Source organism: Pleurodeles waltl, chromosome 10 (genome assembly GCF_031143425.1).
Source record: "Pleurodeles waltl isolate 20211129_DDA chromosome 10, aPleWal1.hap1.20221129, whole genome shotgun sequence".
Classification (NCBI taxonomy): domain Eukaryota; kingdom Metazoa; phylum Chordata; class Amphibia; order Caudata; family Salamandridae; genus Pleurodeles; species Pleurodeles waltl.
The window spans coordinates 47,562,282-47,580,290 of record NC_090449.1 but is presented as its reverse complement, the minus strand read 5'-3'; the positions used below and the strand labels follow the sequence as shown (position 1 = coordinate 47,580,290).

The 18,009-nt window shown below is 47.2% G+C and overlaps 1 protein-coding gene across 1 annotated transcript in view; it reads right to left on the bottom strand.

Annotated features, from left to right (window-relative positions):
• Nucleotides 1-18,009, bottom strand: part of LOC138262360 (extracellular calcium-sensing receptor-like) — a 163,312-nt gene that overhangs the window by 44,082 nt on the left and 101,221 nt on the right. The window contains exon 3 of the mRNA XM_069212259.1: nucleotides 4,860-5,110. Coding sequence (XP_069068360.1) covers nucleotides 4,860-5,110 — 251 coding nt within the window. The remainder of the gene's footprint in view (nucleotides 1-4,859; nucleotides 5,111-18,009) is intronic.

The window sequence follows — 18,009 nt, the reverse complement described above, 5'->3', positions numbered from 1 at the left end:
ATAATATTGGTTTTTGAGCTTCTGTTTACCTTTGATGAAATAAGGCAGCATTTGTAAAAAAAAAAATATATACATCTCTATTTGAAAGCAGTTACAGACATGGTGGTCTGATGAGCCCTGCAGGCCAGCATCCCTGCGAGTGCTGCCATTCCCAAGGGGTTTGCAAAATGAGACCTACCTCATTAAAATTCATGAGGAAAGTCAGTTGCTACCCCTTTTGTGATTTGCAAATAGTATCATTGACAGTGTTGTACCTCAGATTATCCTACTCTCACAATTGCGAGTTGCTAAGTCTCGCAATGTGTGACTCACAAAACCTGATCTTCGTACAAGTGGTCCTTGGTCACACATTTCAGGTGCAGTGACAACACCTGTGCCCATGTATTCTGTCAATGATGATCAGGTAAGACAACGTCAGCATACCACATTTGACTGAATCAGGACAGCAAAGTGGCCTATCCATGTTTAGTGCTACATTGTCATCGTTATACACACATGATCCCTGCCATTATGTTGGCAAATGGGGCATACACGGCTTAGGGGACACTGCCAGTGGGGCATTTGTTACCTACATACAACTGTGCCACATCTGTCATGGACCACTTAATGCATGATAATTGCAGTCTGAAAATTGAACAACGTGTCCATCACACAGTAACTCAGTGTCCCTTGATGCACAAGCCACAATACCTGAGTCACTAGTATTGCAGTGCAACAGGGAAGTGACATTGAAATTGTCACCAAAATACAAATCATGACATGGAGTACCATCTGAAATGGATTATCCACAAATGTTTGTAGTCAGGTTTAGCACCACATGATTGTTAGGCCCAGTGCATGTGTGCAGATATGTGTCTATCACTCACTGGAGTGTAAGTGTCAATGTGAATTTGCAGTGGTATGTCTGTTGGAGTATATGCAGGATCACTAGCTCACTCATATAAAATGTTACTCACTGTGATATGTTGTCCACACGTTTATACAGTGATCTGACATTGAGCATATATTTCCTTACCATGTCTTACAGGTAGACCGGCCCCCTGGTGGCTAGATTTCAGGACCCAGTTGTATCCAGTAAGTGTTATAATGCCTGTCCTATGTAGTGATTGCAGCTGTTGTGTGAGTGACTTTTGTGTGCTGCACTCATTGCAAGATATGATGAGCTGGCTCATGATCTGCTATATTACTTGATGTTGGCATAGTGTTCCGTGCAAGGGTTAGACATTCACAGGAAGAGAGTCATATCATGGGAGTCTTGTGCTGCGCGATACGAAGCAGCGTGTGAACAAGGTGATTACTAGCCACATTCAGGCTCACTTGTGACTTGGAAGTTCTCCAGTGTCAGTATATTGTCACTGGGTCATACCCTCACTTTGACAACACACTGATGCATCCGTTTTCCACACAAAATTGGCAATCCCTGTTTTGTAATGTACATGTGGGACTGTATGGGTAACTGTTCCCCAGCATCTAGCCCCATAAGCTGTACTTCATTTATGTTACACTTATGTGGTATGTAATAGACGTGCATGCAGGTCAAGGCCAGATGTGTACTTTCATCAATGTGGGTGTTTTGTGAATTGTGTTGGCAGGTCAGGTGTTGATGGTTGTCCACAACTGGACACATGAATGTAGATGTGAATGACCTATGGATACCTTATGACTAGGTGGCAGCCCTCCTCACATGTGTTCCACTCACTAAATACATGTACAAGTGGACATGCCTTCCTGGTTGTCCTCAACAGTTGTGATGATGTATTGCATGCCCATCCCCCCCTGAGGCCCGGGGGTAGGGGAACAACATATGTAGGTGGATGTGATGGTCACAGTGTAGATGAGAGTCATCTTATTCAAGCATGTATGTGTCCCAAACAACACTGACCGCTTATGATTAGCAACTACATACCATCCTGCCAATTACATCTACAAATCACTGGTCTTAGGTGCCTTGAAGTTGACTCTGATGTTGAAGATTAGTCGGCCTGGCCCATGTGAAGTAGTTGCTGCCTTTGCATTGTGACACATTGCACTAAATTAATGCACAGATCACTTTATTTGGTCCAACTTTGGTTGAGCTTTGCTGTCGTGCAAAATACATGATGGGTAGGCAGTGTTGCAATTACATTCACCTGGGACATTGTATCATCTGGACTGTGATTTGGACTGCATGTGCAAATTCAGGCAGAGTGTTAGATTATCATCTGTACATGCATCACACAATGATGACACTGATAGTTGCTTGTCTCATTTTTACAGCTGACAACATGGATGTAGCAGAGATCATGGCTTTCCAGAAGCAGGGAGTGAGATACAGACACCACCTGGATGTCGAGTCTGGGTACTGAAGGATGGCAAGACGCTATCAGAGAGAACGAGCCACAGCAGAATTGAGGGCGTTCACCCAAGGGAGACCAGCATTGGCCACAAAGGTTGTAGCCACCACCACAACTGCACCCAGTACCACAGCAGCCACCCTCACATCTGTCCCACCTGCTGCACTGTCAACCTCTACACCACAGACCACCACACCTGCTGCCCCATCAACATCTGCAACACAGACCACCACACCTACTACAATGGACATGGCTGCAATTGATGAGCTCCAGAGGGACTTGAGGAAAGTGTTAAAAAAACTTGAGACAATACAGAAGGATGTAGACAAAAATACCTGAAGGCTGAAGGCAATAAAAAAGACACTGAGGAGGGAAAACCTGTGAACTCTTGCCTCCCCTGACCTCTAATTCAGTTCCCTCCCTCCTCATTCCTCATCCTGTTTTCTAGTGGGCTTAAGGGACTTAGTGATAGGTTAGAGTAGGGTAGTGTTTAGATAGTATAAGTAGGTTGGGGGGTTTCATATTATTACATGTTAGTTTGTGGGTGAGTGGGTGGGGGTTAATGTTGGAGCTGTGCTGTTCTTAAAAAAAAGTAACAAATGAAAATAAAATACCAAAAATATATAATTGTTTCGTTTTAGGTAGTATATGTTTAGGTTAGTATAAGTTGTCCTACATATGTCTCGTCATGTAAGGGGGGTGGGGGCAAATGAGTGTGCTAAGTAAGCTTAGCATAGGGTAGTTAGGGCCAGTTGTGGGTAATGTATAGTTAGGATAGATTTGGTTAGTGCAGGTATTTTACATAGTTTTAAGTTCTGTTTTGTACATAGTTATTAAAGATGTAGGTGCTCCCTTACTGCATGTGTCATAGGCTTGGGGCTCAGGGTCTTTGCATGAGTGTACAGTGCCAATTGTTTGTTGGCCTGTGAATTCCTTCCAGCATCCACATCCCTCTCTTGACATGTTAATTCCCACTTCCACCTGAGCTGTCACATTGGCAGCTACAACAAATCTAAATCTCAATGCATCTGCCATCCATTTTACCCACCACTGAACGTGACTATGGTTCCCATGTTTTGGACAGGTAGGTGTGCTTTTTAAACTGTAATTGTTTTGATCCTGTGTCGTGATGTTGGGCACTGTGGGACATCTGCCTACAGCCTGAAGGTCATGTGAACACTGCTAAACTGAGTAGTGCCAATTTCAGAAGAGGTCAAGTATACAAATTTCACGCCAATGTGTTTTACTTGTACTCCCAGCTGACGTTATTGGCCAAACACTCTTATACAGCCATTCTGGCTGTATGTTATGGAGGGGGCATGTATATTTTAAAGCAAATGTGACATACACAATGACCTGCTTGTAGGGGATGTGGTCAGCATTGACTTTTATCTTGTAGATACCTTGGCCCTGATTTATACTTATTTTGCGCTGCATTTGTGTCATTTTTTTACGCAAAAGAAGTGCAAACTTGCAAAATACAATGATATTTTGTAAGTTTGTGCCACTTTTGCATCCAAAATGATGCAAATGCAGCACAAAATAAGTATAAATCAGGGCCCTTGTGCGTACATATCTGCCCACATTATGTCTGCACTTTGATATTGACACTCTGTGACCATAGACATGTTACATGCATCACAAATCTCCAGCAAAGTAGATGTGTCACATTACAAAGAGACAAAGTGGGTGTGTAGGTGCTGTTTAATTTAAAGTGCTGTAGAACAATATTTGCATAGTCCAGGTATGTGACCCCATTAGTGTAAAGCATTACATTGTGACGCAACACAAGTGCCAGGTTGAGGGACATGTCATTGGACATGCTGAGATGAAGTGTTGTTCAGTGCAGAGGAACATGAATTGCCAAAGGAGTAGTGAGAGACAATTGCAGTCCACATTGTGTCGGTGAAGAGTGCATGTCACCAACTGTAGAAACACTGTCATATTGTCAAGCACAGGACAAAGGAAAGTCAATGCCCATGTGTCATGGGCTGGTACTACTGGGTACTCCTACGGGTGAAGATGATCTGTTTCACATCTTCATCCTCTGATGTGTGTGTTGTCCCCTCTGCCCTTGATGGTAGTGCTGGTGGGTTTGAGAGGGCAACACACTTCAGTGGTTGGAGAAGTGGACCCCAAATTCCCAGCAGCTGCCATCTGAGTAACTACATATGGCACAACCACAGCAAGGAGGAGTTGCTGATTATTGAGTATGACAGCAACATCCCTGTGGTAGGCAGCCATGTCTGCCCTGAGGGAGACCAGTTCCCAGTGCATGGAGTCCAGGTTGTTGTCATGCATGCAGCAGCAAGATTGGGAGGGCAGGTGTTGTGGCAACTCCCTCACAGCAGTGGTTAGGCCCCTCACACACTGTTGGACTCCTTGCAGTAGGGATTGTGTGACTTTTATGGCTGCTGTCTGTTCTGCGGACGTCATCATGCACATGCGCATCCCCTCAAGGCTGGCTGCCATAGTTTGCATTCCCATCTGCACCTCCTTGGTCAGCTCCTGCTGTACTCCCACTACTGTCCTCTCAAAGGTGGTCCCTGTGTCATCAGAGTCCTCAGCTGTGTTCGAGCTGGCAGGTCGCACTATTGGGGTGGTGGGTTGGCCCTCTGGGATGACTGCTACATGTATGCTCTTCCTTGTGACTGGAGGTGGTGTCTGGAGGGTTCCCAGAACATTTTGGACGGTTTCCTGGCTGATGGTTGTCAGCTGGTCATCCAGGTCATCAGGGCAGTCCAGGACAGACAGATCCTCAGGAGAGCCATCGTCCTCTGCAATGACATATTGTACAATTAGTGTGTCTGTGTTGTGGCAGTTGTAATGTGAGATCTCTGACTTCCTGTTTGTGGTACATTGTCTTGTTGGTTCCCATGTATTGTTCCTGTCATTAATGTTTGCAGTCTTTCAGCCCTATGCCCCACTTGCATTTCACATGGAGTGTGGGCAGTTTGGGCAATTGTCTGCGTCACATCTTCTAGGTGTGCGATCTATCCAAATTGTGGCTTGCCACCTTCTTGTCCTCATCAACTCTCCCTCTGCTTCCATTAGCATGGTGAGGCCTTGAAATGATTGTTGGTGTGCTGATGCCACAGCACCATGCATAAAAATATGACCCTGTCCCAGTCTATCATTTTTCACATACACCTATGCGATGCTGAGACCTAGCACCACACCATGTATGGCATTTCCTTGAGACAATGCAGGTGTTACCATTTGTAGTTTCTCATACTGATAATTGTATATGGGTGCTACATTGCATTGCACTGATGGACCTGGCAGAGTTCCATTTCCTCTTGGGACTGTGTGGGTGTGTTTGCCTTCCTGCACAGATACGTCCTCCCCCTCAATGCAGTTGTCTTAGCACTATGACACCTGAGATGTTGCATGGTGGCATTGCAGCTATTGTGACACAGGCACAGGGGTAAACCCAGGAATGGGCAGCATGGGTATGAGATTACCACTGTGTAAATCATTATATGTGACAGTGCCTGATGGTTGTTGAGTCTATGGACATGAGAAGGTGACAGGTGTTGCACTTGGATGGGGATTGATCACACAGTCATACTGAACCCTCATTTTGAGTGTGTTTGTGCCATGGGCACCTAACTGCCATTTCCTAATTGACCACCGCACAAAGCACAGGTAGTAGTGGCAAATGTTGTCAATGGTAAATGCTGCTTGAGCCAATGGCCTGAGACTGGGCATTGTCCTCTAGTTTACATTCTGACAATACCAGATGTCCTGTGACACCAGACCAGTTTTAAGTTCTACCCTACCCTCCTGGTCTGCTTCAGCATTCCCAGCAGCCTTGGCATGGCGGTGTACCCCCATGCAAAGGTTGTTGGTGTTGTGTTGTGCTGTGCCCCTGATGCCCCTGCACAGCCCATGCACCTGGCATGGGCAGTGCAGGGAGTTCTGTGCCGTGCCCCCTTGCCCTTTCCACTGCCTGATTTGCAGGGCTAACATGCATTGTGTAGTAGGTATGTGCCTTCCCCTTCTTGCACTTGATATTTAGGCATTTTAGTCCCATGCAACTTACCCTTCATATGTGTTGTTTCCTGGTTGTCTGCCCTGTCTGGATACCAGTGAGGATTTCCTCTGGGATGACGGCTGCAACCATCTTCTCCATCTCGTACAAGTCTTCTTGCGGTGCTGGACTCCCACCTCCGGTCAGCAGTGCTGCCTTCCTGTTCCTTGCCATTTTTTCCTTTGTCCTGTGCTTCCAGTCATGCCAGCGTTTCTTGCACTCAGTGACAGTTCTCCTGACCTCTGACACACTGTTAATCTTGTTTACAATCTGTTGCCAAATTGCCTCTCTCTCACAAGATTTTCATGCTCCTCTGCGTTCAAGCGACACTTCCTCTTCTTCTTGTCTCTTCCCTTGGCCTTGTCTGTGTCCTCCTGGCTGGTTCCCGGTTGTCTGGAGTCTACCTGGGGTCTCTCCTGGCTTCTGGGATCCATTTTGGGGCTCCTTAGCACTGTTTGCTCCGTTTGCATCGCTTTTTTATGCTATTGTGGGGAACAATGGTGCATATCTGTTTTGCAACGTTTTTCCATGTAATAAACCAGACTAGAATAATTTTTCCTGCATTAACATCATTTTGCCCTACAACAAGGTGCAATGGTTAGCATCAGGAAAAACGACTCTAACCTCTTCTTAGCGCCACCCAGCATCAAAGTATAAATTTGACGCACAGGTGGCATTAAGAAATGGCGCTAGCCAGCACTACAATTTTTGACGGATAACTGCGTTAGCGTAGTTTTGCGTCAAAAAGCATGAAGCTGGCCCTAAGTCCGAGGGTAAAAAGTTGACCGGTACATTCCTCACAGCATATCTGAGAAGGGCTCCAGGGACATCGGATCAAGATTCAGTTTTGGCCTAGACAAAGATCTTTGTTCCAAAAAATCGTCTAAATCTGAATGTAGGATTCTTCACTGAGGTCTCCTGCAACGTATATCCGAAGAGGGCTCTAGAGAGATCAGATTGGTGACTTCGTCCTGCTGAAGAAAATCTTCAAGAAAAAGATTGTGGTCCTCATTACGAGGGTGGTGCTGTTAAGACCGCCACACTTGCGGTGGAGGTCTTACCACCGCGTTCCCGGCTGTAAAAACCACCCCATTACAAGTTTGGTGGTTTGGCCGAAACAAAACGCTATAAAGCTGTCACTCCTGCTGTGCTGTCAGACTGATGCGGCTGATGGTGAGCTCCTCTGGGCCGGTGGCATGCCTAAGACCGCCAGCCATATTTCGAGGCAGCAAACCGCCAGGCTGTTCCAGGTAGCTGCCCGATGACAGGAGTCCTCAATCCTGTCACCAGCACATTCATTTCCACACATCCACGCACTTGCAGACACACACACCCACTCGCCCATACACTTCCTGACACACACACACCCCCAACGGACCGCACACATACATCCAAACACCCCCACCCAACCGAACACATACATCCTAACACCCCCACCCAACCACACACATACATCCAAACACCCACACCCAAGCACACGCATACATATAGATATACTCACCCAAACGCATGCATACATCAAAACATTCCCACCCAACCGCACACAGATATGTAGACCTCCCACTCAACCGAGCACAAAGAGACCCGCACCCCCACCTGACCGAACACAAAGAGACACGCACCCCCACTCGGTCACACATAGACATGCACCCCTACTGACTCACACACAAACAGACACACACCCCCACTCACTCGCATGCATACGCACCTCCCTCTGCATTCGTACACATACCCGCTCGCATTTATCGTGCACTTTATGTGGCTTTTCAAGTAAAATCACGAAAATACAGTGTTGTGTTCCATTGGAATTAAGATGTATTTATGAACGGAAATAAGCCTTGAGAAAGTCCTGGCATGGGATGAAACATGTGTCAGCTGAAGTTTACATTAATTGTCTGAGAATTCACAAAGATTGAACACCCAAGATCTGCTGTTGAATGAAATCCTACGTGAACTGTTACTTGTTTTCTAAATTGTTAAAAATTATATAAATGTATGAGACCTTATAAATTATGAATGCAAACATTTCTAAGTGTTTTTGTAAATGGAATCATCAAAGAAAATAAGAACTAAAATGTTATACACCTACTTGTCTATGTATTGTTTTCTCATTAATCCCCCTATTTAATATTGTACTTAAGGTAATTATTCAGGTGGCTATAACAAATACTACTATTGAAGCTTGATGTAAAAGAATGGAGTTATGGTGTGCTCCACTATTTTTTGTTTTTTCGATTAACTGGTTTGGTTTCTGATTCAAGTTCACACATGGTGGAAACGGAGGCGTTATAGCGTTTGAGCACCACAAAAAGGCGCAATTTGATTTGAAAAAACTGGAGTGATGTGCAGCTAGATGAAGTCACTGTTGCCTCTTGTCTTTTGATACACACACACCCCCACCCTCCGCATACATTCACACACACCCTCCTTCTGCATTCATGCACATTCACACCCCCACCCTCCACATAAATTCACACACCCACCCACCACCTGAATTAATGCGCATACACACCCCCACCCTCCGCATATGATCACACACACACACACACACACCCCTCTGCATTCATGCACACTCAAGGCCATGCTCTGCATACATTCACACACACACACCCTCCGCATTCATTTACACACACACCCATCCTCTGCATACATTCACATCCCCACCACCACACCTGCATACAGTCATGCACACACACATGTACACCCACTCAGACACACACATGCACACATGCTTGCACACATACACATACACATACACCACACACATGCACCTACCACACACATCCCCCCCTTCCGGTCGGTCCACCTACCTGTCTGGGCCGTACAGCAGCCCACATCGAGGTGGTCATCCAGGTGGTCCTCCAATGTTGCACTGCCGTTCAAGTACTGCCAAGCCATATTACTGCTTGTAATATGACGGACGGAATCCTTCCGGTGTGGCGGTGTTGGCGGTGGAACCGCCTCTCACCCGCCATCTGTCAGGGCAACGGTGTCAGATTTCCACCTGTGACATATAATACGCGGGTCTAAGGACCACCAACACTGGCGATCTTTTGGTGCCCGCTTCAACAGTGGTCTTCGCAAATGACTGCCAAAGTCGAAATGAGGACCTAAGTCCGAAGATAAACTTTTGACCGAGGCCTCCCACTTACTGTAGCCGAGCACTGCTCCATCACGGTTGGCCTTAAACTTTGATTGTGCCCCAGTGGAAGTGTGACCAGATTGGCGCTTTTTGGTTCTACGCACTAGAAAACATTAATTCTTTAAAAATTCATATCTCTGGTCCCCTTTCTCCTTCTCCGATTTTATCTGTTTTGGTGTCTCATTTTATAAATTGGTTTTGGATTTCTGAACTGTTTCCTGTGTTTTATTTTATTACTGTTTAGTGATACTTGAATGCTTATAGTAGATCCAAACTCCATCCCATGATGAGCCTGGAATGTGGAGGTGTGACTGGCCTTAACAAAGTAGCAGTAGCTCCTGCCCTCCCAGTAGAGTGTCTGCTGAGAAATGATCTGGAAGTATCTGAATGGTCAGAGGTGGACAGAAGGGTCCATGCGCAGATGCTGGACCTCCCTGAATGGGTGTGTGCTATGACCAGGTCACAGGCAGCACAAGAGGGAAGTGCAGGACACTTGGACCATGGAACAATGGGCCAAGCCTCCAAAAAAAAGAGAAATGGCACTGGGTCTGGCTTTCTAGTCCCACCAAGTACAGAGGTTCAGGAAAAATCAAAACCTGAGGGGGAGGATCTGACCTTGGATCTGACCTTGGAGGGAGGGACTCTTCCCCTGCAATTTCTGCCTCACTTGTCAGAACTGCAAGGGGAAGGTGGACCTACCAGAAAGGAATTGTGCTAGAGACAAAGAGTGTCCCACTCTTGCGGGTCTGAGGCAGACTACCTCCAAGCAAAAACAAGGGGATGTCAGTCTGTCCCACAAGGTTTATTGGGAGGATGGTGTTCGCTACATGGAGGTAAGGGATCCCAAACCAGGGGCAGCCCAGAGAGTGGTGGTCCCCCAGAAGTATAGAGAGTTCTACCTGACATTATGCCATGCCATTCACTGAGATGGACATTTGGGGCAGACCAATAACTGGAACAGGCTGGTCAACCATTTCAATTGCCCCATATGTCAGAAAAAGTCTGAGTTTTACAGCTCCTGTGCCACCTGCCAGGCCAGTGGCAAGGCAGGGGGCAAGCCAAAGGCTCCTTTGATACCACTGCCAGTGGTTTGGACTCACTTTGAGAGGGTGGGGATTGACATTGTTGGTCCCCTAGACCCACCAACTGCCTCGCTAGGGCCCTACTTGGTGTGTTCACCAGAGTTATTTTCCCGAAGGAGGTGGTCTCAAATAGGGGCACAAACCTTGTCAGCCTATCTGGAAGCAGTAAGGGATCAGTGTGGTGTTACCTATAAGTTCACCACCCCCTATCGTGCACAGACCAATGGTCTGGTGGAGAGATTTAAAAAGACCCTGGAGGGCATGATCATGGGTTTGTCTGATAAACTCAGGAGGCATGATCATGGGCTTGTCTGACAAACTCAGGAGGAGATGGGATGTTCTCCTCCCATGATGGTGTTTGCATACAGGGAGGTGCCACAAAAGGGAGTTGGAATAAGCCTCTTTAAGTTACTGTTTGGGCAGCCTCTAAGAGGCCCATTGTGTTTGGTGAGAGACCTGGGAAAAGCCTCTGAAGGAGTCCAAGCAGATTGGCCTGGATTATGTGCTGGGCCTGCGGTCAAGGATGGCTGAGTCTATGAAGAAGACAAGCAGCACCCTGGAGGCCAGCCAAGATCTCATGAAACTCTGCATGATCAGAAGGCTACCATGCCTGAGTATCACCCAGATCAGCTAAAGTGGGTTTTGGAGCTTTTGGCTCCCAGGGCATTTCAGGCCAAATGGACTGGGCCCCATCCAAATATGGAGAAGTGTGAAGTCACCTACCTGGTGGACCTTGGCAACCTCAGGAGTCCTCATAGGATCCTGCATGTAAACAGGCTGAAACTCCACCAGGACAGGGCAGACATGACTATGCTCATGGTCACTGATGAGTTGACTGCCCAGCAGCAGATACACTGCAGACACATTTTGGAGCAGTTTGCTGGACGGTTTTCTCTGACCCATGGACTAACCAATTTTTGTGCCCATGACATTGATACTGGTGACTGCTTACCTGTCAAGAATAAGTTGTACAGGCTGTTTGACTAGGTCAAGGCCAACATTAAAGCTGAGGAGGCTAAGATGTTGGATCTCAAGGTAATTGAGCCCTCTGATCCTGGTCCTTGGGCCAGTTCAGTGGTACTGGTACCCAAACCCCATCCCCAAGGTGTGAAAAAACAATTAAGATTCTGTGTAGACCACAGAGTCCTAAATGCAGTTACCAAGACTGATGATCAACCCATACCTAGAGATGATGAGCTCATTAATATGTTGGGTGCTGACAAGTTCCTGAGTACATTTGACCTGAACTCAGGATACTGGCAGATTTCCGTAAGTCCTAAGGAGAGGTCAGCATGTTCCACTCCAGAGGGCCACTTTCAGTTCAAAGTGAAGCTCTTTGGCCTGAAAAATGCTCCTGCCCCTCCCAACAGTTGGTGAACGGAGTCTTGTCTGGGTTGGACTTTGTCAGTGCAACTTATCTGTATGATATAGCTGTATTCAGTTCCATCTGGGAGGATCACCTGGTCTACCTGAAGGAAGTGCTTCAAGCCCTGCTCCAAGTAGGCCTGACTATCAGGGTACTGGCAGTAGGATATATGTGTGTATGTATATATATATATATATATGTATATATATATATATATATATATGTGTGTGTGTGTGTGTGTATGTGTGTGTGTGTGTGTGTGTTTTTTCAGTGTGTATAGACTTGCTTCACTCTGGTAACCAGTGATATGAGCTTGCTGTGCGGCAGTGTGAGCAGGGCTTCAGTAGCCTGTAAATCAAAACACTTCATGTCCCCTAGTTAAGCAATCACTCAGATGCTCCTGTGGAGTGCAAGACACTGATCATTTGCTGCCTTCTCCAAGTCCATGGCTCAATTTATAAAGTCAACATGAGCGCTATATTACCCTTCCACCTCTCTGTTCAATATATCAACAATATGGATTTATGGTTCAAATCCAAAACAAAATGTAATAAAATGTATTGAAACACAAGATTAAACAAGTTATGAAAACACAGCAGTCATATTATTCATCATATTGAATGTCTGGGTACCCCTGTGTTCACGTGTTCTTGATGCATTTGTAACACAATTTACCATTTTGAGGATCCCCCTCTAACAATGAATTGTAAAAAGACTCATGCATTATGACACAACCTAAACAAATCTAATGTAGAGACTAAGAGATCATTTTGGAGTAAATTTACACTCTGAAATGGTGAATAGTCAAAAGTAGTAAGCATACACATGTAGATTTCCTCACATGTACATTTGTGAATAGGCCCCTATGTTTTACCTGGAGGCCACTGTGAAACTCAACCAAGCCTCCCAGCCTTCCATTGCCGTGCAATGAACATGAGTTAGTTGGGTAAAAAATAACTCTTAATAAGGGCTACTCACAATCAATGACCATTAATCTATAGTACTACAACATACCTCTCTCAGATCAGTTACCTTCATTAGCCAAAGACACCTTCTTTGATATTGACTGGGGGAACAATGTTCTTGCTTATGATTCACTTCATGAGTTCCAAGGAACAAAACCCAGAAGTTTCAATCGCCCTCAATATTGGCATTTGAAATAACGCCAACTAATTTTTATTGATAGTAGTGAAGAACATAGACTTAAATATAATGATGTTCTTTTGACTTAGGGTTGCTTTTCAAATTTAACAAGCTGCACTATTGATAATATGTGGGGTCAAATATTTGCCTTGGCAAGTATGGAAAGTCCTTGGAAAAAAAAAATCAGAAACAAAATATAAACAATTGATCGGGGGCGTGGCCAACATAGACGGAGACGGACGCTTGGTGTATAGCTCCACCTCAGGCCCTGGCAGAATCCTGATGTATCTTGCTCCTCTGTCTGCTGCACTTGGATAAATATTGGCAGCCAGACGTAGGCACAGCATTAGACTTACCAGATGCTCTCCCTCCTCGGAACTTGGCACTAGAATGTTGAAGCAATTCAGAGGGCATGCTGCAAGCTGGCAGCTCGGGCTGTCCCACTGCAACACAATTGATCCTAGACTCAGAGTGACTGTTTCTGAGCGGACCTTCGCTGACGGTTTGAGGACACTGGGGGGACCCTGGCGCCTGACAACCTGGGCATGTGGGGTGTACCATGTGTGGCGGCTGGGTTCGAATCTGAGGTGATGTCTGCCATGTAGCGTGGTGCTTGTGCCTAGTCCTGGGGGACCTGCATTTACCCTCGCTTCTAGCCATCACACAATGAGCGCAAGAACTGTTGGCATTTGAGGGTGGGGAAATGGGGCTGATCGAGAGCAGAGCTGCGTGAATACCCGCAGGCATACGGGGAGTGTATGGCGTGGCCTGCCTTATGCCATAGCACAGCGAGGGGTACAGGCGACCCTATCTCTGCCAGGGGCATGATCCTTGGGATTGGAGCCAAACGACTGTGGGTGGCCCCCCAAGATCACGAGCTCCTGAATGTATGAAGGACCGCCGCTGATGCCTGGAAAACCCCACAGGCATACACCGCACTGCGAACGCACTCCAACAGTGTCTTGGTGGTGCACTATTGTTGGCCCGAGATCATCTGCATATTAGTGTCTAGTAATCCAGATCCAGTCAGACAACAGGCATGCTACAGGCCCCCTTTCGCTCAACGTACAAGTGACTGTGAAAATAACATTGGTAAGTCTGATCTTCACAACACACTGCAGTTACTTTATCTGCAAGCTTAAGCACGGCCTCCTGCATAGTAGCTCCCATGGTGGGCAGGAGGGGAGGATTTCAGCCGGCATGCACTTAACTCCACGCTTCTGGATGTACCTGTGATGTGGGCCACATGCTCTCTCATCCCACCCCAACCACGTCACTTGAAGGCAATACTTGGGTGTGCATGTTGGCGCTTGGGGGTGTCATCGGGTGAGGAGAGAACTGTGGGTAATAGTCAAAGGACGCTGCCCATTCTGCCCTACTCGGTCCACACAGACACTGCTTGAGGGGCATCATTGGCATTGTTTTAGGGCTCCTGGGTGCCACCCAAAGCAAGCTTCCCTGCAGTGACAAGGGCGCCTCAGTGCATTTGGATCTCATGCTTTAAGGGCATCAGTGGTTTGCCACATCATCACCTAGGGAGCAGAGAGACACCGCAGCATGATGGTGAAACCCAAGGCCACAAGACTCTTGCCTTCGGATGGGCAGGGAGGGCACGGATGCTTCAATGGCACTGCAGCACCTGGAGACTAGACTTCAGACGCACTCTAGTCCAGTGGTTCCCAACCTTTTGACTTCTGTGGACCCCCATTTTATCATTACTGAAACCCGGTGACCCCCACTTAATCATTATTGGAATCTGGGGACCACCCACTAAGTCACTACTGAAAGCTGGGGACCTAATCTGTTAATATTTAAATTTTTAAGCAGTCATGGACCCCTGAGGAGGCTTCGCAGACCCCCAGGGGTCCGTGGACCACAGGTTGGGAACCACTGCTCTAGTCAATTTGTGAAAACCTTGCAGGCTATTCTGGACATGAAAACATAATTGGAAAATAAGTTACTGTTTCACAGGACCTCAACCTTCTCTGAGCGGATCACTATAAATTGTCCGACAGAGTCACGGAAATGGAGTCGTCCCTGGGCACCTTGGGGCCCATTGTCCTACAGCTGCACAAACAAATGATGCAGCTTGGTGTGGAAGTTGTGACCTTACACTGCAGAACGGAGGATGCTGAAGGACGTTCTTGCCGAAATGATGTGCGCTTTATGGAGTTTCCCGAAAAAGTAGAAGGTCATAGTGCAGAGCTCTTTCTAGAACACTGGCTAATGGACAACGTACTGAAGGGGAAGGTCTTGAATTTCTTCTCCATAGAATGGGCTCATAGGATCCCCGGCACGTCACCGCCACCCGGACCCATCCCCACCCACTAATCACCCTCTTCCTCAACTACAGAGATCATGACATGATCCTTCAATGCTTTCGGGCTCATGGCACAGAGCACTGCGAGGACACCACTATCATGGTTTATCCAGACTTCACAGCAGAGGTATAACACCAACAGAGCTCCTATACAAAGATCAAGCAGTATAGGAGGCTGGCCTGGTTTGTAGTGGGTACCTAAGGTACTTACACCTTATACCAGGTCCAGTTATCCCTTATTAGTGAAATGTAGCTGTAGCAGAGCAACTCAGGCTGAACTAGGAGACATGCAAAGCTCCTGCAATACCACTATAGTTACACAGTACTTACACAAAATAAAAGACATTACTCAGTGTTAGACTTTTAATTGTTGGGGTGGTCTCCCTTAACTTTTTGCCTCTGTTCCCCAGGTAGTTGATGAGTGCTGGAATCTGATTTTGCTGTTTTTGTTACTCTGGGCACTTCACCACTGCTAACCACTGCTAAAGTGCAAGTGCTCCTTTATAAAATGTGTATGTAATTGGCTTATCCATGATTGACATATTTGATTGACTAGTAATCCCTAGTAAAGCACTAGAGGTGCCTAGGCCTGTAAATCAAATGCTACTCATGGGCCTGTTGCACTGGTTGTGCCACCCACATAAGTAGCTCTGTAAGCATATCTCAGACTTCCCACTGCAGTTTCTGAAGTTTTAACTGTAAATTCGACTTGGCAAGTGTACCCACTTGTCAGACCTAAACCTTCCATTTTCTTACATGTCAGACACCCCTAAGGTAGGCCGTAGGTTGCACCAAAGGCAGGGTGAAGTTTATGGTTAAGGTAGGACATATAGGCCCTCATTCTGACCTTGGCGGTCTTTTCGCGAGACCGCCGAGTTACCGCCGCGGTGAAGACCGCCGACCGCGGCGGTATGCCGCTGTGCGCATTCCGACCGCTGGGAGCGTTCCGCCGGGAAACCGCCAGCAGCCACACTGGCGGCCGGCGGAAAAGTGGAGACTGGTCAACCTCCACCGCCACGCCAGCAGAACACCGCCCACAGAATTACGACCCACATATCTGTGTGGCGGTCTTCTGTTGGCGGTGTTCTGTTGGCGGTCACCTCCCCATGGCTCCCGTCGCCTCCCGGAGGACCAACACACAAGGTAAGTTGACCGTCCGTGAGGGGAGGGGGAGGGGGGGTGTTGTGTGATGTGGGCGTGCATGGGGGTGTGCGTGTGAGTGTGTAGAGGGGGTGTGTGAGTGCGTGTATGCGGGGGGGGGTGCTGCTGTGTCTATGGGTAATGTGTGCTGTTCGGCAGGTGCGCATGTCTGCATGTATGTGTGTGGGTATGTGTCCCCGTTGTGTATGTAGGGGGTGTGTATATGTGCATGTTGGGGGTGTGTGCATGTCGGGGTGCATGTATGTGCATGTCGGGGTGGGGGTGGGGATGGGGTTCGTACCACCTCTGGGGGGTGGCAGGGGGGTGGAGGGTGTGGGGGGAGGACTCGGGTGGGTAGTGGGGGGTGGGGGAGACCCCTATCAGTGCGGGGAAGGAATTCCCTGGCCCCGATAGTGCTTACCGCCATGGTTCGCATGGCGGTTCCCGACCGCCAGAAACCGCGGCGGTAGGCAGGGTCATGATACCGTTGGCGGTCTTGGGACGACCGCCGGGCCGGAGTGCGCAAACTCCAGCCCGGCGGTCATGACCGCCGTGGCGGTCGGAGTGGGGAAGCGGCGGTCGATCGCGGCGGTGACCGCCGCGGTCAGAATGCCATTTTTCTGACCGCCGGTCTGTTCGCGGTCCGACCGCCGCCTCTCCGCCGACCGCCAAGGTCAGAATGAGGGCCATAGTAATTGTCACAGTGTCCTTTCCTCTGGATCTGCACACTGCTGAACAAAAGGCCCACCTCCCGGCGTCACCAACTCAGAAAGCTATTATAGCACAGAGTTATGATGAAGCCAGGCGGGGGAAGGGAATTAGGGTAGGGAACTGCAGGGAGAGAGATCTGAAAAGAAGTGGTAAGAACAAATATGCATATACTCATTCATAGCAGTATATCTCATCAATAGACTCTTGAATAAAGGCGTCTCTGTGATATCAGATTCAGACCTTTTTTGTGAAGTGAGGGCGAAGCCCCTTCTTAGAATCATGGATACAGCTTGAATTTTTCTTTCAGTCATTTGCATGCCATCAGGTGTTATAATTACACCCAGGAATTCAACTTCTTTGTTATGGAATTCACATTTACTTAATTTGCAAAACAAATTATGGTTGTGTAGAGTTTGTAATACCTTTTTTACATGTTCTTCATGTATTTCTTCAGAGTTTGAATAAATCAATATATTGTCAATATAAATGATGACAAAGATGTCTAGGTATTCTCTCAGAACATCGTTTAGGAAATATTGGAAGGCTGCTGGGGCATTATATAGACTAAACGGCATCACTAGATACTCAAAAAGGCCATAACGAGTCTTAAAAGCAGTTTTCCAATCATCTCCCTCGCGAATTAGAACTAGGTGATAAGCACCTCGCAAGTGAAGTTTGGTGTAAATAACGGCGGATTTTACCTGGTCTAACAAGACTGGTATGAGAGGTAGTGGATATT